Consider the following 27,418-nt stretch of genomic DNA (forward strand, 5'->3'; position numbering starts at 1 on the left):
AAGTTTTGTACTTTATTGTGCATGTAGTAACAGACTCGATGCTTGCCTTAGATGGTTCTTACTACTGACAGGGTTTCTGATAATGATTTACCAGTACAACTGTAAATCCCATATAAAGTGGAGGAGTTTCTTCTACTGTGTGAGTGGATGGAGGAAAAAGGAGAAAGGATCAGAAGGATGGACCAAAAAGAAAGAGGAAAACTAGAAAACATGCTGTGCGAACGTATAGATCAGTAGTAATAGCAAATATGCTGGTAATATATTTTACTCTGCTTCATGCATGGGTAGCCAACATGAGGCATATTGCAAAATGTGATCCAGAGAGTAACTAAGCCTAATGTTTCAGTAAGTTTTGGTGGACAACTGCCAAGTAATTTTTTACTGGTATCTGATTTTAAAATTTCATAAATACAGATAGAACAAAAGACACTTTCAACAGTTTCAAAATACAGATTTAAAATAACATGCCTATGTTTTAAAAATCTCTTCTAACCTGGTGTGTTTTTTACACCTGCATTTCAGATGTTTGAAGGACAGATGTGCATTTCATAATGATTCTAAATGGTGTTTTACTTTTAGATTTGGAAAGAAAAAAAATAGCACACCGTCATCATCACTATTTTAAGGCTTCTCAGTTGTGGCAATTGTGTTGGCTGACAGTTCCACATGAAAAACCTCTTTTTGATGGATAAGTTAGTTCCAGGAGAATCAGATTTTCTAGTTTTTCTGGCAAAGACTTGTGATGGCAAAATGGTGGCAGGTAAAAGGGCATGCCCTTTATTCTTCCATCTCCTGCAGTTGTCTCTCTCCCCAGATCATGAGCAGCTGAGACAATTGTCAGTTGAGATGGTAGGTGGTGTAGTTCTTGCCTCAGCTGTGTGATGCTTCCTTCAGGAGGAGACAGAAGCATCCCCTGCACTGTATTTACCCCCACACAGCTAACTGGACCTCACTGAACTAAATGGTAGGTGATCTATTAGTATTTTGCAAAGATGTAGGGACTTCTTTGCAATATAATTGAGTATCTAATGGTCTTTATGGCTAAGGGCATGCTACAGCATCTGTCAGAGTTTATTCAGTGTTGTTTTCTAGCTTAATTTTTTGTCTAACATTATGCCTTTCTTGTAGTAGCTGTCTTCTGAGGTGCATTGCAGACACACCCAAGCATTGTGTCTGTCTTGTGCAGGATTGGGCTTCCAGGTGAGCCTAGTCAGCTGCTCTGTGAGCCATGAAACCTCAGGTGTAGATGGGAATGAAATGCACATCATTCTATGGAGGAGGATTAATAAGATTTTCAGTAAAGAGGTTAAGCTTGAGGTCATTTCCTTCCTATTGTTAATGCTTTTGAATTTGCGCCAGTAAGATGGGTGAAAGGATTTATTTTTGTCTTTGAATGCTTTGAATTTCAATGATGCATCTACTTTGAATACGGAGAAGTGGAATTCCACTTTATTCCTGCCAATGTACTGTGTCATAGGTCTGAAAATATTACTTGTATTTTTTTTTTTTTTTCAATATCTTTGTCCTGCATTCTAGTCAGTTAATCCTTTGAGCTGCTGCTGTGCTGTGAAGTACCACCTCATGTGAGGGCACATGGAGATGCTCTGATCCCCACAGTGAAGTGTTTGTGTATATAAAGAAGGAAACAAAATACAGTAGTGTAATTCTTGAAAAAGAAGGAATGTGTCCCAATATAGGCTGTGTATGAAAATGAGAGCAAGGATCTTGCCATTCTATTAATTTAAGCTTCAACAGCAAAAAAGTTTTGTTGTGCAGTGTTTGCATGGGATGTATGGTATGGCTTCTACTTTGCTCTGCTTCTGCAGCTGAAGCACGAGTGAAGTGTTAAGAGAAATAGAGCTTATTTCTGTCCATCCCATCAGTCACAGCTAGAAAAATGAAGTTGCTCTTGCTGTGTGAAGTAATAGAGTGCAATAAATAGCAGCAATATATGTCATCTGTAGGGGCTGCAGAGGGCACCTGAGGGCATGCAAGCAGAGTCTTCCTTCTTGCCTATAGCTCAGGGGCAGTAAGTGGAAGTGTGTGAACCATAATTTTGGTTGCACAAGGGAATTAATTCCACCTGTGCAGTGAGGAACAAACTCCTCCCTGCTTTTTTGACCCTAGGTCATGACATTGAAGAACTCATTACAGATTTTGATGATCCTTCACTGCTAATATAGCAAGGGCTGTGTCACCAGAAGGGAGATAGCTGTGTCTCTTATGTGCTTGATTTTCTCAGCTGAAGATTTTTGTCTTACTTTTATTAACATCCAATTTGTCCAAAGTGTTATGAAGCATAAAGAGATCTGTGATAGCATGTAGCAGAATCTAGTAGCTGCTCTGTCAGCTTTCAAGACTGTCCAAGAATTTTGTTGTTAACTTTTTGGGAGGTTGCTCTGTTGGCATTCAAAGGAGAGCAGTGTCCAGCCATTTAGTACACAGCAGTAGTTTAAATTTCTGTTACAGTAGTTCAGTTCTGGTGTTCCTTCCCTTCCTGTCCTTTGAAAACATCATTCCTAGAGGTGCTCATGCAAACACGAAGCAATACAGGAGCTTTGAGTTCTTCATTAGCAAAGAGTCCATCTTAATTTCTTTGACTGGAAGCATTTTTTGGACTGTCTTCAAGCCAAGTATGAATACATATTCCTGTAAGAGTTTTGGGGTTTGTTCCCCCCCCCCTTTTTTTTGTTATATGATTATTACTGGGAAAATCAAGATTTACTGGGAGAGCTTGAAGCTGGTGCCCCACAGGCATACGACTTCATGCAATGTGTGCTGTGAAGGTCTGTGCTCGGCACGGGGGCTGCCTTGCTGTCCTGTCCAGGGCTGAACCATCCTCCTGTTTACATCAGCCTGCCCCAGGCTGCAGGGCCGTGGTTGGGCTTAGGAATCCTCCCCTGGACAAGGCAAGGAAGGAAGTGGAGGGAGGATGGGGCTTCAGCATCCTGTACCCTTCGGAGGGGAGTGGCCGCAAAGAGCTGAGCTTGGAGGACGTAATACTTTGTATGTCCTAACACAGGCTGTTTGAACCTAGATAAACCCTTGATTAGAGGAGAACAGGCAGAAGGTTGTGTGTAACTGCTCGAAGCTGCCGGGGAGTCTGAGAACATCATTCTAAAACCTTTTCCTTCAGATGACAAGGGGAAGGGAGAGGACAGACGCGCCTCGTGGAGCCGAGATTATACAACAGTGCTAACACAGAGCTAAAGCCTCCAAACCTGAGCTGCACAGGCTGGGTCCAGGGCCAGAAGGCAACTTTTGCAGAAGACACTGTGATTTGGAACAGGAATGCTGTTTTTGGAATCTGTCCTGTAAAAGGTTTATTGTTTTTATTCTTCAGTTTGGTACTTGGGCTCAGATGGAGGAATGCCCTTTAGGATCCCCAGGTGTACTTTTAAATGGCCAGGTAAGGCTAGAAGGTGCAGCTGAGTTTTGATCTTTAATTTCAGCAATGTGCTACTGCTTACAGTAGTGCTGTCTTCTGTGAGAAATGTGTTGGTTCCACCAGGAAACCTGTGAACTGCTCACAGACTGAGATGGGGATTTCTGAAAATCACAGAACATAAGCTATACATGGCGGGTTAGTATTTGTTTGTACAGTAGTAACTAGTAAGTAGTGTGTTTTAAATGGGTTGACATAATGTGATTTATTATAAGAATTGCTTGCAGTGGAAGCTGTGCCTTGAAATTAATTAACTTACTGGCTTTCCAGAAAAGGAGTGAGGCCCCAGGTGATAAAGTTTGTCTTCTCCTTTAAATGTGTCCTGATGCAGTTTTCAATTGCTTTAAAGCATATTTTCTAGGTAAGAAAGAAATTAGTTTAGTTCATTAGTTCAGTAAACATTGTGCTGCTTCTTTAATGATAGCCTGTGGATTATATATATATAATTTTTTTTTTTCCCTTAAAGTAGATCTAGAATTAAAACTATTAAAAGTTACCAAAGGGAAATATTGCATGAAATTTAGTGTTACACATTTTCCTAGTCAGTTGCCCAAAATCCACAGTAAGTACTCTTTGGAATGTTTTTATTAATGGTACATTTTGGTGACAGTCTGTTTTACTGCTTGGAAGCCTGTGATCACACCAAGAAGTGGAGTGCACTTACTGGCACTGGGACTGAGGTTTTCTAAGTCATGCAGTAAAATGCATATAAAGCAGATTTCTGGTTTACATTGGAAATACCATCCTAGTGATCTCCTGATAGTTGGCTCAAAATTATCTTCAAAAATATCCTCCGATGCAGAGGAACCACAAACCTGCTGCTTTTAAACACTGAGTGAGACAGTAGAACAGATAGGACCATTCTCAACACGGTTGTGAGAGAAACTGTTGGCAAAACCACGAATCTCAGCTTGAGACAAAACTATATGTAGCCTTGCCATCTACCAGCCTTCCAGCTCCTCTGATACATACTTTAAGAGAACATTTGATAAGAGAAATAACATTTCGATGGATGCTTTATAAACCTGCCTGGGCTGAGTACAAACACCCTTCTTAATAATTGGATGCATCGTATGCATTGTCTTCAGTGCCTAAGAATTTATTAAAATTAACCTAAAATGGTAAGGAAGTCAGCATTTTGACTATCTGAATAGAATTTAAAATTTTAAATTAAGAATAAACAATATAAGCACTTCAAAAGATTTTGCCTAAGGCGTCTTCCAGAAAGGAATGAAAAAGTGGAAATTGGGATGTAAATCCTAAGTAAGGATAATGGAATTATACAGGGATACAATGGTGCTCCCAACATGATTGATCTCTGAGCTAAGCTGCACAGAGCTTTCAAGAGCTGTGAATTAGAATACCCATATAAGGCAGTGAAAAGAAGAAAATGGTAAAATCGTGTGTAATTAAAACCATTCAGTGACATTCAGAATCTGTTAGGCATCACCTTCTCTCCGAGCTCTGCATATAAGCATCTTTGTAAATGTGTTGCAGGAAAGAGATCAGTATGCAAAAGTTGGAAGCTCTTAGATTGCTATAGGGACCTTCTAAATTTTTTCCTATGCAGTATGCAATCTGTGATGTTTCCACCCTAGGAGATTGTGACTTCTATCATGATTTGGTATTTGAAGAATAAAAATCCCTTCTATTCCTGGAGACAAGCCTTTTATCACACAACCTAAAACTACTGACCAGAGAAGCTGGGACCAGGAGATGAGCACTGGGACTACAAGGCTTGTTTCAGATCAATAGCAGTTCTTGTTTTTTAGTGATCTTATGAAAGACTGTATCTTATTTGTTTGTTTAGTTAGTTGTTTGTTGATTTAAAGGTGATGGATTTCAGGTAGTTTATCCTTCTTCCTATGACAGAAATAGTGACTGTGGCAAGACAGAAAGAAGCCAGCAGGTTGGGGTAGGTGGTCCTTCATTCTTCTCAGCACTGGTGAGACACATCTGGGGGCTGTGTCCAGTTCTGGACTCCCAGTACAGAAAAGGCATGGGCATACTGGAGCTTACCATGGCTCTTACTCCTCTCTGGGCATCATTGTAGTGTGAAAACTAATTCTGTAGAAGTGATCCTTTCTTCCATTGCACTGTTCATCCATGTGTCCAGTACTTCTATACTACATTTCATGTATGACAGCTGCACTGAAATGACACATCCCATGCACTGACCTGTCAGGCAGAGCTGTGGACACAGGTGGAGAACTACAGTGCTGACCTGAGAGCAAGAGCTGGGGGTATTACAGATGTCACTGGCAGCTGACTTGCCCTCAAGGGTCTTGTAATGATGGTGAAGCCTGAAAGTGGAAAAAACAGAGTTCCATTTTCCATAACGTTTGTGGCTGATTGCTCAGCAGTTAAATAGAGAAAAACCATGATTACTCAGGACAAGTTTACTTCACAGTGATTTCAAGGGGCACTACTTAGTGTGAAGTTCCACACAGTGAGATTTTCTTCATTGTAGAATGTCTCACCATGTGCTGATTTGTGCAGGAGTTACAGGTCTGGGAAATAAATTACTCTCTGCAATATTTTGTGCCTAAGAATTGTTGAAGATAGAAAGGCACTGTGCAACCTGCATCGTTTGATTTCTTTCAGAAGTGTGGACTCACTGAAGGAGATAATGCAGTAAGACAGTATTTTGTTGCATATTTTATGTTCTGGGAAGGGCTATTTATATCTGCTCTTTGGCTCAGGTTCTGGAACAGCCGCCAGTTTTGCAAACAGCAACAATTATGTGCTAAAAAGGGACTAGAAATTCCTAGACCAAGGTTTCCTATGGAATAAAAAATCATAATAATTAAAAATATAGATCTATATAGTGTGCATATGTGTGTATATACACACGTATATGCATATATATTTTGGGGGAAAGAGGAGAGATGGTGTAGTGGTAATTCTGACACTTTTTTTGCACATCTGAATATTACTGAGTCTATCACAGTTTAACTGTTTTTTATTGCAGCGTTGACGACTACATTTTGACAATAATGTGTACTTCACTGTTTTCATGCTATTTGACTTTTTTTTTTCTGTCCAGTTGCTTTTTTTAAAATCTGTGAACTGAGCTTTGAAGTTATTTTTCCCTATACATTAGTAATATTATTTTTTTCCTCATGTGAATGACAAAAAAAATGAAAAAAGAAGACAGAAGACAATCAGATGTCCAAAATTCTGTAATTTGATTCAGTTGCTGACAGGTCTGTCAGTGTTTTTGATCCCTTTGTTCCCACCACCTTCTGGTGCAATGGCAGTGTGCCTGGAGGCAGAGTATCAATGATTTAAGTCTTCATTCCTGCGAAGGAGACTGTTCTTTCCTGAAAGGGCTGAAAATCCAGGTGCTTAAATGTTGGATTTTATTAAATAAGATATGAGGAAGATGTTCTGCTTTCGTGTAACTATCAGCTCAGAATTCAAGATTTGGTTCATGTGGGACCTTTTCTGAAGCTCACTAGTGTCCCTGTAAAAATTACCTTTCACTTTATTTAGTTACTGATTTTAAAAACCAAAGAATAATCACTTGTGCCTTAATGTTGGAAGGCTTACTTTTAAAGGGATGTTTCATTGCTTTAGAATTCCTTGATTTGTTGAACAAGGTAAGAATAAGAAATTTAATGTATATATTTGTAATATTCCAAATATCTGTCCTTCTGTTTAGAATTATGAACAGAATCATCTCCAATTGATTAAATAGAGAAATTCATAAGGATTAGAGTGTATTAGGGGAGATTTTTTTTGTTGTTGTTTATTTAGATCTTTCTTTACTTAGATGAATGCGAACACTGACTAATTTAAAACCGTGTTTTAGACAATTTTTAAATTTTTAAAGACTGCTTGCTTTTGGTAATGATGGTTTGGATAACCAAGTTTGTATGGTGGATCAAAATAGGCAGTAGTGTGGACTTGTTGGAGGTTAAGATGTATCTCATGGCTTCCTCGAGTTCTTTCTGGGGATGGTATTAGTGGGTCCTTGTATTAGTAGGGCATGTTAAAAATGGGAAAAAAAAAAAGTCAACAGCATATTGTTTTGTTTAGAGTGTCCTTGCAAGCCATGTACAGAAGTGGGATTTTGTTTGGTTCTTTTATGGGGGCTTGTTTTTGTTTGGGGTTGGTTTTTTTTTGTTTTTGGAGGCACATGGGATGATTTATACACTATACTTTCAGGGTCCCTGTTAATATAGCTTTAAAATAAAAAAGGCAAGTACATGGGTGATACACAGCTTTGTTTACTCTGAGAGGTTTTTGCTGTGATGAAGAGCGAATGTGCAGGTTTTAAGTTTTACTACCTGTGTGCTTGACTTTCTGGTGTATGCAGCTTATGTATTATCATGCTGGTTCCACACAAAAAAGTTAAGCCTGAGTGTATTATATGCTTGAGGGTGAGTTAGGAGAACAATCCTGTCCCTCCTTACTGCCATTAAGATAATTATGAAATTGTTCTGGACTCATCACGATGTTGAGGTGTTCGGACTGCAGCTTTCTAAACAGTCTCAGTGTCGCCCATGCCTGGAGGCATAAAAAATGTCTGTAGATTTCCATGGCCACCTCTTGACTCTCCAGAGATCTCCCAGTCTGTGGACAAGGTGCATCACTCCTGAAGAGTCAGAGAAGTCCAGTGTGTGTCTTGTAATGCTTTACATGTCAGTTTGGTGGGATGTGAACACATAGACTGCACTAATAATGATTTAGCCACGTGGCAGTGCACACACTGAGATGAACAGTCAAAATGAAGGGGAGAAGTAGAAGCTTTAGTTTAAGTTTGTATTTTAAAAATAGAAGTAAATTTATATTTTTCAAAGTGACAAAGTAGCATATGGATTTCTAAAATGTAGGTGACAATTCTGTAATCTTCTTTATCTGAGAGTTTCTAACAAAGTACAAAGAAAATGCTTGAGTGGATAGTGGCTTGTGGATGAAGAAAGCCACAGTAGACTGGGTTCTTAGTGAAGTCTTTTTAACAGAATGCACTCAAATATATGTAATAAAACAGGATTTTTAATATTCTTTTTTTAAAAAAACCCTAAGACTAAGGGATATCAAGTACCACTGGAAAGAAGGAAGGTGTGATGTTTGAGGTCGCAGGTATAATTGGCTAATTAAGAACGAGCTGCCTAAATGCACTTGCAAGATACATTCTTTTAAAGAACTTCCTGTACAAAAAAGTTAAGCTGGATTTATGTCAGCTTCCTGCAGGCCATCGTAACTAACCTCTGTGCCTTTTCAAACAACTTCTCACTCTGCCTTTCCTTCATTCATACACTGTTCTGGGTGCCAGAATACAAGCTGGTAAATAAAAAACAAATCCCATGACCCATGTTTGTTGCTATTAGGACAAAATCCTTAGTTTGTGAGGGGAAGATGCTGATATTGCTAAGCTGATCTGCAGATACTGTTTGCTCCTCTTCTCTTTTGAATGTATTTTGCTGAATGTCTCATTTCTGTGTCTCTTTCTAAGTGACAGTTCTGTGCTTGGAGCCTCTAACTTGACTTCACTGATAAGGAATAATGCTGTAGCTGTTTGGAAGCTGAAAGTGTCAGATTCTTTGATGTGTGTATAAAAATAACTCTCACTAGTTTCTAAAACATAGGAATATATTAAAAACTGAAGTAAGTCTTGATACCTCTAGCTGCAAATCTGTACTTCCTAGCTAGGGAATGAATGCCAGATTTTCACATCACAGTGTGGTGACTCTGTGATGAAGTTTCAATCAGCTACACACTTCCAACAGCCTCTCTGAGTCTGGGAAATTTTGGAAGTTTTGGAATCACCTTTTACAGGAAACCATGTATTTGCTTTGGCTGTATCTGTGTCTGCTCACTGCATAAATTGATCTATCAACTGTAAAAGAGAAGTTATTAATCTTTTGCCAGTTTGATTTTTTTTAAAAATTTATTTTTTTATACTAGTGATTTATTTTTTTTAATACCTGGGCCTCCAGAAACAGAAAACTAAGAGAAGTACTATTATAAATACAACTTGACTCTTTTTTTTTCCTTTCCTCTTTCAGATGAGAACTCTCCAGCCAATTTCTGGGATTCCAAGAATCGAGGAGTGACAGGAACACAGAAAGGACAGATTGTGTGGCGAATTGAACCTGGCCCCTATTTTATGGAATGTGAGTACCTGCTTACTGAATGCACATCCAAAGGCAAGCATGCCTCTGTGTCAAGACAAGTCAACAGGATGGCTTTTGATACCTAATTTGTCAGTCCCTCTGCCAGACCAAAGGAATTGATCATATTGCTCTAAGGAGCAGCACTTCCCAGTGTGTTTGCTGGATCTTACAAGAATGGAGCTGAGCTTAGTTGTGCATTTGTATTCCAGGGATGTTCTTAGGCCATGCTTCAGATTGAGTAAAAAATTGCCTTGTGCAATGTTGTATAGTGTATATACATTGAGAGGTGAAACCCTTCCCAAGAAGTTCAAAATTTCAACTGGACAAACGTTAATGGAAAATGCACACAAAAAAAGCTGACAAGCTACTAGTACTTACTAATGTTTGTTAGGGTGAAGGTTAGATTTGTCTCTAGGAAGTGCCAGCCTCCTGTCCAGTTGCATCAGGATTTCTCAGCTAAAGTTTTGTTGCACTGGAAAATCCACTAGGCAATTCTGAAATAGTATGTGAAATTCTATGTCACTGGGAGAAAAAGTCTTCAGCTGAACACCTTAAGGAGTATTGGTAGCCAAGCTTCAGATTGGAGAGCTTTGCCACTCCCTTAGGTGACCAGGATTTACAGGAAGCCCAGATGTTCTGCTGTGTGCTTTTTAAAAAATCACTACTATTTTTTCCATTTGTTTTTTTTCCATTTTGATGAGAAGGAGCTATCTTACCATCTAAGGCATATGATCCACTAAAGAAATTGGTGTTACAAATCCTAGGTAGTTGTGTCTGAGCTTGCTGGAATCTCTCACGTGCCAAGCATCAAAGTGGCAATCTGTCTCAAAAGAGCTGTGAGCTGTTTTACCACCTGTTTTGCCCCAAAGCAATGAATATTCCTTCCTAAGTTTAAAAGAAAAATATCCTCCCACTCTGTTACTTCACTGTACACTGCAATGCTGCTAACTGTACGTCTTGACAGAATTTTTGTTATCATTAACTGATACAAAAGCAATATATGTATTTTATGTATTAAAACTTATTTCTAGAACTCATGGTTGAATCTTACCAAGCTACCCTGTGTTACACAGCACATTTCTTTAAGAACAACAGCAAAAGCTTTAATAGGATAAAATAAAATAAAAACTAATTTCAGGAGTTCATTACAGGGAAAAATGATTGAACTGAAGTTAAAGAGTAAGAAAATAATACAGATCAAGGTAATTAACTTTGCTGGTACCAAAGACAGTGGTATATTAATGCAGATTAAAATGTATGTTAGAAGAGTTCATTGCCTCATCTTTCTTATACATATACTATAGTTGCAATATGTGAGTAATACAGAGTAATTCTTCAAGAACTAGTAGTTTTACCTTAAAATCAGCTGCAACTGACTTTGCACTTTGCTACTAACTGCACTTAGCAAGCAGCTGATAGAAAGCATACAGGATATACAGGTGGCAAAGCAACTCTGATGTAACTACAGGCAGTTACCTTTCTCTCTTTTTCTCTCTTTTTCTCTCTTTTTCTCTCTTTTTCTCTCTTTTTCTCTCTTTTTCTCTCTTTTTCTCTCTTTTTCTCTCTTTTTCTCTCTCTTTCTCTCTCTTTCTCTCTCTTCCTCTCTCTTCCTCTCTCTTCCTCTCTCTTCCTCTCTCTTCCTCGCTCTTCCTCGCTCTTCCTCGCTCTTCCTCGCTCTTCCTCGCTCTTCCTCGCTCTTCCTCGCTCTTCCTCGCTCTTCCTCGCTCTTCCTCGCTCTTCCTCGCTTCTCTTTCTCTCTCTCTCTTTCTCTCTCTCTCTTTCTCTCTCTCTCTTTCTCTCTCTTTCTCTCTCTCTCTTTCTCTCTCTCTTTTTCCTTCCCTTTTCCCTTCCCTGTCTTTTTTTCTTTCCTTTCTTGATTTGCAGTGAAAACTGGCCTGAAGTTGTCTCTCTTTTTGGCAAGAAAAGGAATGGCAGCCACTAACATTGGGTGATGGATTGAGATCAGATATTGTGCCTGTTATCCCAAAGGCTGTGGTTGTTTTTTCCCTAGCAGTGTCAGAGCTTAGGGACAATACATATCTTTTCACCAGTAATGCACCATCTTTGTAGGGCAAAGTGTAGAGGATGATAGCATCTCTAACAAGCCATATACAAATGAATCTCATGCAGAAGGAGTATTTCCATTTTAATTGCATTAATGTTAATCAATGAGAGTCAGCTGGATCAGGCCTCAGATTCCTTCTGCAATCCTCAGATTTGTATCTTTTAAGGAAAGCATTATACACTTTAATTTGGGAAGCTGTTTTTCCATGAACATAACTCTAAACTTATTTATAGTTTCACTGAGGTCTGTGAAATTTAAGCTTACGTTTCAAGGTAGGCCTTGGATAAGCTTTTTTTATGAATTTCATATTACTGTTTATCCACAGTCTTGTAACTCAGTTTTCCAGTTGTTGAATTTAGTCCTCTTAAAGTCCTCCCCGTGAATTCAGCATCTCTTATTTCCTGAGGATGTAACACATAAGGGCATAGTTTGCCATCTGCTCTATTCAGATCAAGCAACCTGCAAAAAAAAGGGCAGGGAGTTTCATCAGCTTCATGCTAAAACCAGATGTTAATTCCCCCCGAAGCATCCAAAACTAAGGATGATCAAAGAAAACTCTCACTTGCTGTAGACAAAAACCAATGCAAAAAATCCTGTAGACTCTATCCTGAGAAGGGAGAGTCAAAGGAATCAACAGTGAAGTAGTGAGAAATGAAATTAATGTATTCCAGAAATACAGGCAGCCTCTGAGGGGACCGGCTAAGGAAGAGTATGCAGAGAAGGAATAAAATACTTTCAAACTATGAAGTCCAGCTCACCGAATACTTGCAAACTGTGATGTCCACTCACAAAGAGCTGGTGTCCTCAAGCTGTCACCTCCAGACAGTGAGTGGCTCTGAACAGCAGAGCTAATTGGTATGGAGGCAGATGTGCCTCTTTCTTTTCTCTGGGGAAGGAGCCGATGTGCCACGTAAGCACAAAAGGGAACTCAGTCCTTTTAGAGGTTCACAAGGTGAATTTGAGCATCAGTATCACGGAGAGATTGTTTTCTACTCATGTAGTAGAGGTGGCAGTTTTCATCCTTCCCCTGTAAAAGGAGAGAACAAGTTCAAGGAGTATTACTCAGAACGGGTGTCAATGGTGTGGTGGTGCAACACAGATTAATGCTAGGTATGGTCATCTGGTATTTAGCATGGCATCAGACTGTTCATGTGCTTTGGGATGTCAGGACCTTTAGTCCCTGGGGCAAAAGAGGCTCCAGGAGTGGTTTTAGTTGGCAGAGTGTTCCCTTGGTTATAGCATTCTATGAGGTTGGGATGCCAGGGGCTCCCTTTGGGGCATTGTGATGGAACAGAGATGATGGCATTTCTTATGGAGAACAGAGCTAGCAGAAAGGTGGTGAAATGATCCCTGGAAAAGCTGGTGACAGAAAAAGCATGTGAAAGGAAGCTTGAGTTTTGTGAAGACTGATAAAAGTTGCTACTCTTTTATAAACTGTGGCTTCTAAGTCAGTTTTCTGCAATATGAGGAAGGATGCCTCAGTTTGGAGGTGCAGTGGGAGGGAGATTCAGTGTAGTACAGTAGCTGTGACACAACAGGTAACGGGTGCTTATGCACTTCTGTATGCAAAGTCCCCAGAAATTAAAAGCTGTGCATATTCTAGTAGGTAAGACAGACAGACCAGGGGCTATTTTCTTCTTTCTGCTGCTGGGAGCAGGTGACACAGCGTGACTTGCAGCCAGCCCTGCCCCTGTGTCAGGGATGCGTGGTTACCATCCAGCAGTATGGATGGTTGTGTGCTTGCACTTTAGTCCCTACAATGGTCCTGCCTGATTTATTAGGACAGTTACAGGCCAAGAGCCTCCTTTGAGACTGTATTGGACTTGTATTTATAAGTTGCAGCCTTGGTTCCATGAATGTTAATTACAGTATCCACAAGAAGCACCTTCAGCTACTTTACCTATGGTGTAATGTCTTTGTTGTTATAAATAACATTCCATGTCATAGTTATTACTGTGAGTAGAATAGAAATGCATTGATTTACAGAGATTTCCTTTACCAAGGCTGTGGCTTTGTCTTGAGCAGTAATCCATAGTGGCAGCTGTGGAGATTCATCCAGAGACTGCCAGTCTTGTCACATCAATCATTTCCAAATCACTCTTGGGACGTTTGTGGTTAAATCACTTCTGGTGCCACATTGCAATACTCTGATGCAGTGACTGCACAGATGCTGTCTGATGCTGTCTTATTTGTACTCAAAATATTTGGCTCCTGGCAAGAGTATCCATACCAAATCTGGTAATATATGTATTTATGTTACACTGGTGTTATGTTCCAGTGAGTTTTGTGTGGAATTCTCTCTATTCAGCCCTTATTTCCGTAGGAGTTTTCCATTTTCCATTTCCCTATTGCAAAAACAGTATACTGAGAATGAAATTGCCATACGTTGTAGCTAGTGGAGCAGACTCCCAGCTCCCTTTTTTGTTAAAAAAGCTAATAGATATCAAAGGGGAAAAAAAACCCCAACAGTTTAATACATGAACTTGATGTGCTTTTGGCTTTTAAGGGCTGCTGTAGAGTTGTTAGTAGAGATATGAACACAGTTTAGTATTTTTGGTTTTGAACATAATGGTCAAGTGTTAATGACTGTTCTATCAACTTAATACAAATTCTTTGTATTATTTTACCATTTAAATTAAATTCTATAAAAGGTCATGGTTTTCTCACACAGAATTGTTCCATGCTTGGAACATTTGCCTGTGTAGCACCCTGCAACCAGCGGTCTGTCAGGGGACTCATGGGTATTGTCCCTACCCTATTTATAAACACATTCAGTGAGTTACAAATACTTCTATTATTCTTCTGCTATTTATATCTGTTGTCTCTTAACGGCTATTTTTGAGTGTTACAAATAACTGAAACAGGATCAGGTCTTGTAGTTTTTGTATCTGTGGCAAGCCTTGTTGACTTCCTTAAGCGTGTAATACTCCCAGTGTTTTGTTTTAAAGGTTTTATTGCTTTTATTGTTTATTTGAAAGGTTAGATTATAATTAAATGCTTTGCTGAACTGGGATCTAATAGACAATGCTCATCAATGTAAATCAGAACACCTCAGAGTGACACCAGAGTGAGGAGGGCTGGCAGTGATAGGTAGGCTCCTGGTTTTTTTGAGTAGTTTCCTTTGAAGCAGATTAGATGAAGAAAGAGATACTACTATGACATAACCAAGGATCAGAAACATAAAATGTTTATCTAAAAGGCTTTCTATAAGTCTACTTAAATCACCTTTTTCTTTTTTTTCTAAATTCCTTCTGTAAAATAAATTCTATGATATACCTGCTGAGAGAGATGGCAAGTACCTGGAGGCAGCCAGCTTTGGCACTTGGGTTCTGCTGCTGTGTTTGCTGTGCTGTGCTGTTCTCAGTAGGAAGTAATTAAAAAGGTACATAGTTAAAGTGATGCAGAGAGTAAAATGCTAAATGTCCAAAGAAAAAGGTTATGTTTGCTGATCTCTCATGCTAAGGAAAAGAAACCCAGCTGTCAAGGTGTGCAGGGCACTTCTGATTCCTTCAGTCGTCTGTGAGGTGTTAGGGTTTGGCTGAGAAAAATTAGGGTTTAACCCTTTACCTTTTCCCTGCATTTCATCTCCCTTTATAGCTTGGTAAGGCCTGAATGTGACTGACTTAATTTTAGTGCCAAAGTTTTATGAAATAAGTTTCATGGAACGTGTTCTCATATTTTTCCGATGAGTTTCTGTGATGTCAGCTTTTTCCTCTTTGCAAGTTGGTGGGCATATGTTTCAATCTGCAGAGAGCCATGGATTCAGTCCAGGTAACTCCTGGCATCTAGCTGTGGTGCCCAGGAGGTGTTAGTTGCTCTGCAGTTTCCATACAGTTAGTCAGGAGCACTGTTGACCTCCACAGACTGTTACAACACAACTAGAATTTGACTTAGCTTTTGAAGGTGTCTCTGCTCATCCCTTCTCAGTGGAGTGTGGGGTGATTCCAACTTTAATAGAGGTGTTCCATGTGACATGGGTATGTCTGGAACACATTTGTTTCCTGAATTATCATCTCCTGGAAAGAATACATGATTCTAGAATTATGTTCATGTGTTTATGTGTTCTAAGTTTATATATTCTGAATATCTTTCTATCCTAAAGCAATTTTCTGATGGGCAACGTTAAAAGTATCAAAGGCAGTAAAAAGGTAGTTAAAGTAAGGGACTTTGGGGAATTAGTGAGATTTCAAAAGCAAGCTATTATTTGGTGTAAGCTGATCTCTTTATTATTGAAGAGGCAAGAGTGTATGGTCCACAGAGGGAAGGACAACGCTCTAATTGCATGCCAGAGTTCTTTTGAAATTCAAATGTCAAGGCTTGAGTCCCAGAAACCTTTGTTAATTCCAGCATTTTTATGTAATGGACCTAAGCTATAAAACTGTTGTTATAAAATGATAACAGCTATTGGCTTTTAAAGAAGGGGATTATGGTTTCATGGAATGTCCAGATTAACATATATATCACTTTTTATATGACTATACTTTTCAAGAAGCATAGCTACTCCCATTTCATTTTTGTCTTCTTTTGAAACAAAGGAAGAATTTCTTGGGGTCTCTATGATTTCTGGAGGATTTTCAATGACAATGGGGCATATGTGGTATCAAGAACACTGAGCTAGGCACAGTCATTTTTTTCCCCATGAATGAAAACACTTTTTGTTCTGCAATCTCATGTTTTTCCTTAATGCAACGGCAGATAGTCCTGTGATAAGGTCCGTATGTCTTTCCCTTGCTGGATTTACTGCTATTAACTTTTACATTACAGATCACATACAAAGCAAGCTAAATTTGTTGAGGGAAGAAGTAGGAAAAAAAAAAGAGGACTGCAAATTTTGCCCTAAAGGAAACACATAAAAGCAAGGTGACAGGGGAAATGAAAGAAATTGGGAAGATTCTGTAGGTGACACATACTATTGTGCAGGTCATAGCATGGAACAGTTCAAAGGAAGGTCTGTGGATTAATATGGTATTGAGCTCAACTCTCTAAATATTAAAGTCCTGTTTACAGGTAATTGAACTTACTGTTTCTGAGGAGGTCTGTGTATTCATGGGGACTTAGTTATAGGTAGTAGGTGAGATAAGTTCTAAACTGAAACAGCCACCGACCTGTCTGGAGCTCAGGAATCCATCAGCTATCAAGAAAAAGTATCCTATCAGTGTTTTTCTCTGGTAACACAGTATCAGAAATGTCATCAAGCTAGATCCTCAGCTCTTTAGAACTGACTGTTTCTCATTCCTCAGAGATTTCTTCCACTGTTAACTGAAGTTTCTAGCATCATTAGCCACCAAAAAAAAAATTACTTAGCTGTCTCTGATCCTTGGAAGGGATCGTATTCCTGTGATGTACAGAATCTCATCTTGTTCACTTTGGCAACAACTGCATGCATGTGATACCCATTTTTCAGTTTCTTGCTAGGTTTCAGGCACAGCTCCTGGTGTTAATCCCATTGACACAATGCTAACAGCAGGTCTGTGGTTCCTGTGTCTGCTGCTGTGTAGAACCCAAACTCAATGCTGTTTCTGTGGGAAGTGGGAGATAAAGTCTTTGCATCGTGTTTTTAAGTGCTCGTCTTTTTCTAATTATTTCTAGCAATTAGTCCTGATTTTTATTTAGTTTATACAAAAGGGATCATCAGATCTATTTCTTGAAGCAAACATTGTTTTCTTCTGTCACCAGCCACATACAGGCATTGAAAAGTACTGAATGCTTGTAGAAGTCATTGAGAGAAAGAAATATGAGGATACAAAGCATTGCATTTCAACCTTCAGGGGAATGTGCATGTCAGTGTAGTGAGAATATACAGCAAACTTCTGTCCACCATCACTTTACAGACTCACTGTGAATGGAAGCAGCAGCTGATAACCTTTCACTTCCTAGATTCTTTTTTCAGAAGTGATAAACTGAGATAAATTGTTGTCAGTGACAATAAACTGAATAATGAGCAGATCCAGAAATTCTCTAGAAACCAAAATTTAGGTTGCAATAAATCTGAGCAGTGTAGCTGGAAAGTAGGAGTCTTGGTGGAAGAGTTCCTGGTCTTCCATGCTCTCATGTAGTCATACTTCTACAGTGTGATTAAGAGATGTTCAAGACTCGAGTTCTGGTTACTTAATATGTGCATTTTACAATGTGGAGAGTCCAGCATTTAGTATAAATCCTGCCTAATTTTTGAAGTGCTGAAGCACCAATTTTCTGTGAGCTAAAAATTATTCCATGTCCATTCGTTGGTAGCATTGTTCTGGTCAACAGAATTCCTTAATTTGGGAAGAACCTGCAGGTCCTAACCTGTAATTTGTAGGTCTGATAAGCCTTTGTAGGTGATTAGAAATCCCGTCTGCATTTTGAATTTTGCTGCAAAGCTTGTGGTAAATAGAGCATGTTTTGACTGTGCGTGTGAACTCAGCTGTGAGGAGGAGGAAGTGGGATCAGCAGCTCCTCCACCTCCTAAATCCCTGGGGGCACTGTCAGCCAGGCACTTGCCTTTGAAGGGTACTTCTGAGGTGCCTCCTCTTTGTTCTGTGAGGAAGATAGTAAATAAATATTGACCTATAACTGCAGCAATTTTTTTTTTTTTTTAAAATAAACAGTCCTTTTTGGCTGAGCAGGCTTGCAAGATGAATTTCTGCTCCTTTTGAGAAGGGCTAAGTGGATGTTTTATCTTGCAGGGATGAAATTCCTCAGCCCTCATGGAATCATGCTATATGTGTCTCAAAACCTTATACAAAACATTGCAATTTCGTATTTTGAGGCTAACTACATCTTGTTAGACCAAGTCAGAGGGTTTGAACTGCCAAGATTTTATGTATGTCCTGTGGTCTGTCTGCACTGGCTGCTGTAATTTCTGCCTGCTGTGGCTGTTTCTGTAGCCAGAGGTAAACCCTCATCAGCCTCACACAGAAGAGTTATCCCAAAGGAGAAGGGAAACAGAGGCATAGTTCTAGATGGAGAAGATCCCACAGGCTCAAGGGCAGCCATGATTATAGCTGTTCTGTTGAGTTGGAAGAATGCAGAGGAACAACAGTGGAGGTCAGGCTCTGGTTGAACATAATACTCTTTCATTTGCAGTACATGCAGTTAAGCAGAAAAAAATGTTATTTCATGGGATTAGAAACATGGTGGAGCATTTACCTTCCCTGTATTCCAATATAGAGTGCTTCAAGCTTCCTTCAGATATGTCATGCAACTTCTTCCAAAGCCTGACAAGAATTATCCTAGAGTAGCAAATGTCTTGGTAAACCTTTTTCATGACTTGATTCTATTGAAATAGTAGCAGAAATACCAGCTGCAGAATTAGGTAAGTTATTTTTTCAGTCTGTTAAGCAACAGAAGGACCAAACACATGAAAAGAAGATATAACCAGCTGTTCCATTCCTAATTTGTTGTGGAAGTATTTCTGAAGAAAAATCACTGAATGTTGGATCCTATGCATATAGAAGGAGCTCTCAGGCTTTCACAGGACAGCATATTAATAGCTTTGCCCCATAATCAGCCATATTTGCAGCTCCACTCCAGCCAGAATGTCAGAATATCTGTAGGACTAACGTCCAAACTTTAAGAGCTTGACTTTTATAGCATTTTGTCTCATTGTCAAGTTGTCTGTTTATTTTCTTATTTTAGCAGGTCCAGGACTGGTTTTGGTTTGGCATACTGCATTATAATAAAAGGTTTGAAAGGTCACACAAAAAGGGAAATCTTGTGAGTTTGGATCTGCAGGAGTTAGTACAAGATGAAGTACTTTTAAACATTTTCATCAGTGGTTTGAAATCTACCTCTGTGTATAAGGCTGTAGAGAGAGCACTCCACTTTCATATGATAAAACAATATAAGAATAAAACATGTATAATTTTTGTTTGTTTGCAGCTTACACATCTGCTGAAAAAGAATAACTCACATTACCCCTGTTGTTTTGAAAAGGATCAGAGGTCAATACTGATCAACTTTCCTTCCCCCTGGACCCATAAAAAACATACAAAAGTGGCTTTGTGTGAACTGTGGCTTGTGACTATTTAGACCTTTTTTACCCAGAAGTGACCATGGGCATCTGACTACATGAACAGAATTGAATTATGACTCCCTGCATGCACGTGCTCCTTTCATTGCCTCTCTTTTCCCTAGGTCCAGTCATGAAGGGTTTAATGCAATTTTTGTTTGATTTTCAGCTGAAATAAAGATCTGTTTTAAATACTACCATGGTGTTAGTGGAGCCCTCCGAGCTACTACTCCATGTATCACTGTGAAAAACCCTGCTGTGATGGTAAGCTTAGCCTGTTTGTTCATTGTATTGGTCTTAGATGACAATATTATGTCAGATAAACCTGTCAATATAAGTCTCCTTGTTTTACCAGTGGCTGAAATTATTTGAAAAAAAATTACATTGCCTGACAAAAGTGACCAAAATTGGGAAATGCTTTTTGTGGTTTTGTGTTGTTCCTGATAAAATAACAGTAAAATTCACTGAGCTTAACTGGTATTTTATGCTAAGAATTAATTTTTGCTTCTTTTCAGTTTCAAGGCTTACATGTTGCTGTAATTTAGCACCATAACATAAATTTTTCAGGCTGGCTATATAACTCATACTGAGTCCTTATCAAAAGTCTTCATTTCTTCTTATTCCTTATTATTAAAAATGAAGCTGTTGCTGAGATAGCAATTGTTAGTATAAAAATGAGACTGGACAAAACTCTGCTCTTGCAAAAACTGCTGAATTTTTGAAGTGTTCATATACCATTGAAATTTAGTGATTCTCTGACTAGTTAGAATTGCTGCTGTCTTACTACGCTTTCATTATGAGATGTTCCTTTGAAACAGTAGAAGTTTTAAAATTTGTTTAAATAAGCAGGGGAAGAAGATCCTCCAAACTTTTGATGGAAGTAATTTATCTAATAGGCTAGCTCTTCAGCTGCCATGAAGTTTCACAGTGTTTGGTTCATTTATATTAGTTGCCAAATACTTAAAATCACATCTGTCAGGATGGTGTCCTGAGAAAGTGTTGGAGATCCTGTAGAGCACAAGTTATTCAGACTGAATAACTTTTATTCTGATCCTGCACTTGTTCAGCTTTGTATATTATATACAGGTGAATGCTGTGGCTATATGATGCTAGATGTGCTATACTCAATTTTAAATCTCATTACACCAAAAGGTTTTTTTTCTTTCTCTTAGAGTTATGGACCTAGGTGATAGCATCATTTAATTGTCATATCTGGCTGTGAATAATATCATTTTGCAGCAGTAATGTGAACTCTTGCTATTTTACAGAAGGAAATGTGTTACACTTAATGAGCCACTGTCTTTAGTATCAATTTATAAACTAAAGACAGTTAGGTGGATTAATTTTGAACAAAGGGAAAAATGCAGCTTAAAATGACCATTTAAAATGGGCTATGTGCTGCACTATATCACTACTGAAGAGAAGCAGAATTATTATATTGGATGGAGGAACCATTGGAATATGTGTGTTTTCCTGGCCTTGTCATATTAGTTGTGGGTATTTTTGAAAATCTTTTCACAGAAGGACATCTGAACTTCTGAATATGCATTTATTTACTTGGTAGCTACCTGGAGACCTGTATTTCAGAGTCATTGGTCAACCTTAAGGTTAAGCAAGGGTTAACCAGCTGTTGCTGTTTGAAATTCTTTCCTTTGAAAGGTAACACAGGGTCCCAAGTATTGTTCAGAATTTATACACCTGCTAGAAGGTGTAATTTTATATAAATGTTTTCCCTGATGAGAATAGCATATGACAGCTCAGATGAGGCTTCCTAAAAATACCATATTGGGTTAGTTAGACATAATGATACCTATTGTTAAATGTTACTACCTCACACCATTTTCACTGTTTTGGTGTTGACCTTAGGCACTGTGCCCTAGAGAATACCTTGTTCTCTTGGCAGGAGTTGGTTGTTGTTACAGAAATGCTGTTCCTGGAAGTTGTAAGGGAGCCGTGGCATGCTAACTCTCTTTTTTAAAGCTATAGTAGATGACCTGCTTACTTGGGTCATTCTGGGTTTTCACTTTACATGGTTTGGTGGGAGATGTGTTTCTGGTTTTCCTCATACTGACAATGTATCACAGCAGGCATTTCAGTCCATCTTATCTTTGGACAGGCAACTAATATTCTGTTGTGTTCATTTGAACTAGTGGAAGTACAAAGCCTGATGTAGCATTCAGAAACACTGTGTTACACCAGATGAGATGGACTTTCTAGTGCAAAAAACTAAGCGTGTGTGGTGGGATGAAATTTTGCACTTGGCACAGAAAAAATTGAAGTCCCTGTTTAGATCATAATGGAGCAGGCAAGCATTATATAGTAGAACCATGGAGGTTCTAGAGAACACTGTTACAAATAGTTTTCTTATAGCTGAAGTGTGGGCAAATACTATTTTCTATAAACTGAAGTCATGATCAGCAATATAAACATTATTCAGAGTCAGTGATGTAGCAGAAAGTAGCTTATAGAATGAGGTAAACCTTGCTGTTGAATAACATTTTTAACAAGAAAACAGTGCATGCTAGAATAAGCCCAAAAGAGCAAATTGGGATACATAGCATTCCCCTGCTAGATATTGAAGGATAACTTCAAACAGCTGCTCAAAACTGCTTTACTTGCTTTATCCACACACATAGGGGTGCGAGATTTTATTCAGCTTATTTTTTTATCATTAATAGATCAAGTGATTTCCTGTTCTATGGCTGGTATTAATCCCCAGCACTGTGTTTGGCTGAAGCTTTTTCATCAGGTTGTGTCACCTCTTCTCCCTGGTAGTGAGTGCAGTGCCTACTTGGACAATCATTTAACTTAAAGATAGCTCCATGATGTCTTCATGATAGATTATTCAGCTGCATGCACAACTCTGCCTTGAAAGACACAGTCTTCTGCTAGTTGAAAGAGCTAGACATTAGTAAGACATTAATACATTAGAAACATTTTATTTTGAAGTAGTGCTTTACCTAACAAGGAATTTCAGTAGAAACTAAACTTGAAAATCTATGAAGCATAAGCTTTTAGACCACATTTGTATTTAGATATCTGATACATTTTTTTTCTCTTTAAAAGAAGCATTTGTTCATAGATCTGAAGGCTTCTGTTAGTCTCTCTTTGATCCCTTTGCTTTTTTTTTGTTGCACAGTAAATTATCTATTTGTGGAAAGTGACAAAAGTTACACATGCTGTCACTGGCCAGCTCAGTGCTTTGGTATGTATTACCAACCCATACTGCTGACTTTATTTTACAAAAGAGAAACGTGAGAAAATAGAGTCTCCTTTTCTCCAGTTAATAGTGTCTGCATGTGTATTAGGCTATAGGTGTTCTGTTTGGAAGATTCCAAGTACTGGTGTATTAGCACTACATAGCTTAATAGATATTTTCCTAGAAGAAAAAAAAAATGCTGTTGCTCTGTCTGTTGTTTGTTTTTCTGTTTGGTTGTTTTTTTTTTTTTTTTTTATTCCAGATGGGAGTGGAAGGCACAGATGAAGGTGCTTCTGGAGCCCACCACTCTAGGAAGTTAGTCAGCTTTACCCTATCAGGTAAAAAAAACCCAACACTACTCCGTGTTTTACAAATTACTGTCAAAGAAGATAAATTGCTGTTGTAAGTGACATCAAAGATGGAACACTTTTCTTCATTAGCCTCTGTAGGAGCACACTCTAGTGGCTTGAAAGATGCCATTTCTTTAGAACTTCTGTTTGTTGAAAACAAGCCAGAATGGTGAACCTCCAGGAGTGAAAGAAATGGATTTGATGGATCCCAGCATTAAAACTTTGGAAAAATTTCTAGTTTGCACAAGGGACAGTTCCTCACAGATTGAAGAGTGCAAAACTTAGCTTTTAAATAAAATGCAAGCTGGTTCCATCTCTTTAAAGTGGTAAAAAAGCAATGACTGCAAATGGTTGTTTAGAAAGGGAAAAAAATCTTTACTTTTAACAGAGCTAAGCTGTCACTACAGCAAAGTAGCTGAGGGGTACAGTCTACCAGCTTCACTTGTTTTGGTTAGCACTTCATTCCACAGGAAGTCTTGTGTGAGACCAAAGCACATTCAACTTGAGAAAAGACAGAAAAAAAATCGCTACTGAGTCTTGAAGAACTGACAATGAAAACATTCAGAGATTCTAGGGGCAGAGCAGAAAACAAACCACTTTTTGAAAGAGTCTTTCAGGAGTTATCTGGGGTAGAGCTATAGGCTCTATAGACTCACATGGAGTACTATAAAAAGAATTGGTTTGTGAAATAAAAAAAAAATATATTGTGTTTAATAGAAGGTTGTGACTCAGCCTGAGTCCCCTAAAGTAATTTTGAAAGACGTGTTGACTGATAAGTCTGTAATGTTTTTTTGGTTGCTTGTTTGCATGTGCAAAATTGTTGCTTTTAAAGGCAATTTCCCTTTATTTTGTGGTATTTGTACTGTGTGGCTTAATTTTGAACATTGAGTAGGATTTTTTTTTTTTTTTTTTTTTACTGAATCCACAGTCATGGCATTTCATTTAGTGCAGTGAATTTAATTTGGCCTGTGTGTACAAACTGCTAATCTAAGTATGTAGGTGCCAGTTCCATTAGTCATGAAGACTGAATGCAGCATATTGGAATATCTAATGGGATAAGACACAAAAATCTTTGGCTTCAGCAAACCTAAACAGAGAAATATTTTTTCAGTTAAGTTTGAAAACTAATATTACCTTAAAAAATACCTCCTTTTTTTGGTTCTTGTTGAAACTTGCACTGTCATTAAAGTCTTTAGGTGTGAGAATATGTACCTGAGGAAAATATTATTTTTTGTTAAAAGTCAGAAGGGCTACAGTGCTGAGGTTTCCCTAGGAAGAAAGAAGCATTTTCAGAAAACTCTGCATCTTTTTATATTATCTTCTTAGGTTATCTTCTAAGTTAGGAGAGAGTGTTAGTCCAGAGCAACTTTGAAGTTATGTTTATCGAAGTCTCAACTTTGTGACGCAAAGTGTGAGTTCACTACGTTACACCCCATACAGATTTTTATCTTAGCACCTGCCCCAGAAACACTGCAAGTACTATGTGATGGGGTTTTTTTGTGGTTTTTAGTGTTCCTTTTTAAGAGCGGAAATACCATACAGACTGAGAAAAAAACATTTGTAGATGAGCTACAAGTTCATGCTATTAATTTATTGATTTTTTTTGCAAATGACTGGAGACTAAGATGTAAATGAGGATGTTGATAGCTTTACTCCCTGTGTTCTTCTGGGAAAACACTTGACTTCCTGCCTTAACCATCTTCTGAACACTGGAACCAGTTAAAGTATGAGTAATTTTAAGTTGCTTTATTTGGTAGTTTCGGATGAATTGATTTCCTGGGTAATATTTTAAAGAATGGGCTACCTTGTGATTGAGCCTTAACTTACTCAATTCCTTTTTCCTTCCTTCTTGTTTTACTTTATAGATATTAGAGCAGTTGGACTTAAAAAAGGCATGTTCTTCAACCCTGATCCTTATCTAAAGATGTCCATTCAGCCAGGCAAGAAAAGTACATTTCCTACATTTGCTCACCATGGGCAGGAAAGAAGGTCGACTATCATCAGTAACACAACTAACCCCATTTGGCACAGAGAGGTAATAGATCACTTCTGAATGCTGCCTGCCAGCTAGGGCAGTGTACCAGGCTTGTGTTTTCTCTTTATGCAATAGTTCTTACTCTCTGAAGGCTGTGAGTTTATTTTGCAGTTAATTATTTAAACTGACATGGGAATTGTAGTAATTTTAGGAACCCTGTTGTTGGGTAGAAGTAGCTATCATCTGTGTGTATAAGCTGCACTGCTGTGAGGTTTTCATTCTCTTCTCTGCTAACGAGGGTTAAACTCACTCAGCAGCCCTGTAGATTTCTCAAAACTGCAAAAATAAATTAATTAAAATGGATTATACGTTGTGAAAAGACTCTCTAAGGAAAGGTATGGTAGGTGAGCAGTTATGCTCAGTGATTGCAACTGCTCATTTGGAGATGATATGCTCATTGTGCAGAGCGGGTGGGAAGCTTTCCCTTGTGCTGGGCAGAGGGCTGCTCTTTGGGGTGGCCTCTGTGTGCACTGCTGGAGGAAGGAAAGCCCAGGGAGGCATTACAGCCCCACTCACAGCAAGGGCTGGGGAAAAAGGCAGCTTGGCAGAAGCTGTTTTTCCAGATGTGTTTGTATTGGGTAAGCTGTGCAGGTCTCAAGAGAAGGAACTCAGTCCCACAGCTGCCTTGGAGTGCAGAGGAGCCAGGCTGTGCCTTTGAAGAGAAATGCTTTTTATGGGAAATGAGGTGAAAATACTGATGCAAGCCCATAACCCTTTCAGGGCCAGTGAGCATCATTCTTGAGCTGTGCCTGTTCTGTAATGAGCAGATGCCTGTGCTGTGTTTGATGGATGCTAACACGTTCTCTAGGAAGACTGGAAAATTGAGTGGGCTTTTGAACATGTTCCCACAAATCATAATCAAACCAAACAAGCAGTAAAGCAGAGCAGAGCAGGGCCAGCGTTCACTCTGCTCTGAGGTGTTCAGTTGAAGGAAAGAATGTAGATGCGTGGAGAAGTCTTAAAATCTTAAATAAAATCAGAGTTCTAATCTCTAAATTAATTCTTCATCTTTCTGTCCGTCCATCCATCTATCCAGCAGACAGAAAGAAAATCTGGTCTTATTTTTCTCCTTTTTTCTCTTCCAGTTCTCCTTGGTTTTGAAGCTTATTGGAAAAGTGCTAATGTTCAGTGCTGCACGCATAGTATCAGCTTGCTTTAGCTGCCTTATCTTCCCTGTAGCAATGCTCTGACAGCAGCTTCTGATCCCATTACATATGCTGTCCTAGTGGTGCAGAATTGATCCTGGTTTACATCCACTCCTTTCTGTGAAATAATTTGCAATTTTATAGCAAACTGAGGGTGACAAATTTTTAAGTTCTGCTTATCACAGGAGCCCAGCTCCGACAGTTGCCCAGCATGAAGAAGTGTTTTTATTCCTGACCCAATTTAATTACTGGTTTTGAATATGTTTAGCTGATGTCTACAGCTGAACTGAAGAGTGGTTCCTTCTTTTGTTCCTTGTTCAATGCATCTTTAGCTGTCCAGCCAGATGCATATTAGACATTGAGTACAATGCCTCATAAAAAGTAGGTTGAGATTTGCTCAGGAGTCTTAAAGATGACAGATAGTAAAAGTATAAGCAGATGACCTCGGCTTATCTGAGTAGGTTATCTGTTTATCTGAAGTATCTTAAAGTCTAGAGGAAAAATTAAAATCTTTGTTCCTAAGCTTGCTTTTGTGAGGGAATTTGTTACCATACTCTGTGTGTGTCTGTGTCTGCCAGATGCCTGCTCAGATATTTGCCCTGTGCCACTTTTGAAGCTTTTGGCTGTCTTGAGTCAGACTTGACAGAGCAGCACAGATCTCGACAATGAAGTATTCATAAACTGCATGAATATTGATGCTAGGCTGAAGACAGTAGCTGTTATAGTGTTCCCTCACAGGGGAAGATGGAAGAATGATTATACCCAACCTAAAGAAATCTTTTATAAATTAACACGACATTGTTTAAAGGCTCCAAGTGCAGAAAAAGGTTCTGTTGGAATCTTCTGAGTTGATTTGTGAACTTTGGGGCAAAAATCTATAGAAAATTTTCCTCCTTCAGTTGCAGTGCTCCTGAAAATGCTATATACACATTGCCCTTTTGATTTCTTGTCATGCATACAAAAAATGAATGCCAAGCATGGTGTTGGAAGGGAAGTTCACTAAACACAGCCTAGAGAGAGACACTTTCCTCCTTCCTCCTGTGTTGACCTGTCTATTCTTCTGTAAC

The 27,418-nt window shown here is 38.7% G+C and overlaps 1 protein-coding gene across 1 annotated transcript in view; it reads left to right on the forward strand.

The window, feature by feature from the left end:
* Nucleotides 1-27,418, forward strand: part of LOC103782501 (E3 ubiquitin-protein ligase HECW2-like) — a gene marked incomplete at its 3' end in the record, with an annotated part of 52,983 nt that overhangs the window by 19,641 nt on the left and 5,924 nt on the right. Inside the window, exons 2-5 of the mRNA XM_008950272.1 lie at nucleotides 9,460-9,567; nucleotides 19,792-19,886; nucleotides 23,084-23,159; nucleotides 25,037-25,206. Of these exons, the coding sequence (XP_008948520.1) occupies nucleotides 9,460-9,567; nucleotides 19,792-19,886; nucleotides 23,084-23,159; nucleotides 25,037-25,206 (449 nt within the window). The remainder of the gene's footprint in view (nucleotides 1-9,459; nucleotides 9,568-19,791; nucleotides 19,887-23,083; nucleotides 23,160-25,036; nucleotides 25,207-27,418) is intronic.

The sequence above is a fragment of the Merops nubicus genome, unplaced genomic scaffold, assembly GCF_000691845.1.
Source record: "Merops nubicus isolate BGI_N331 unplaced genomic scaffold, ASM69184v1 scaffold6662, whole genome shotgun sequence".
Classification (NCBI taxonomy): Eukaryota; Metazoa; Chordata; class Aves; order Coraciiformes; family Meropidae; genus Merops; species Merops nubicus.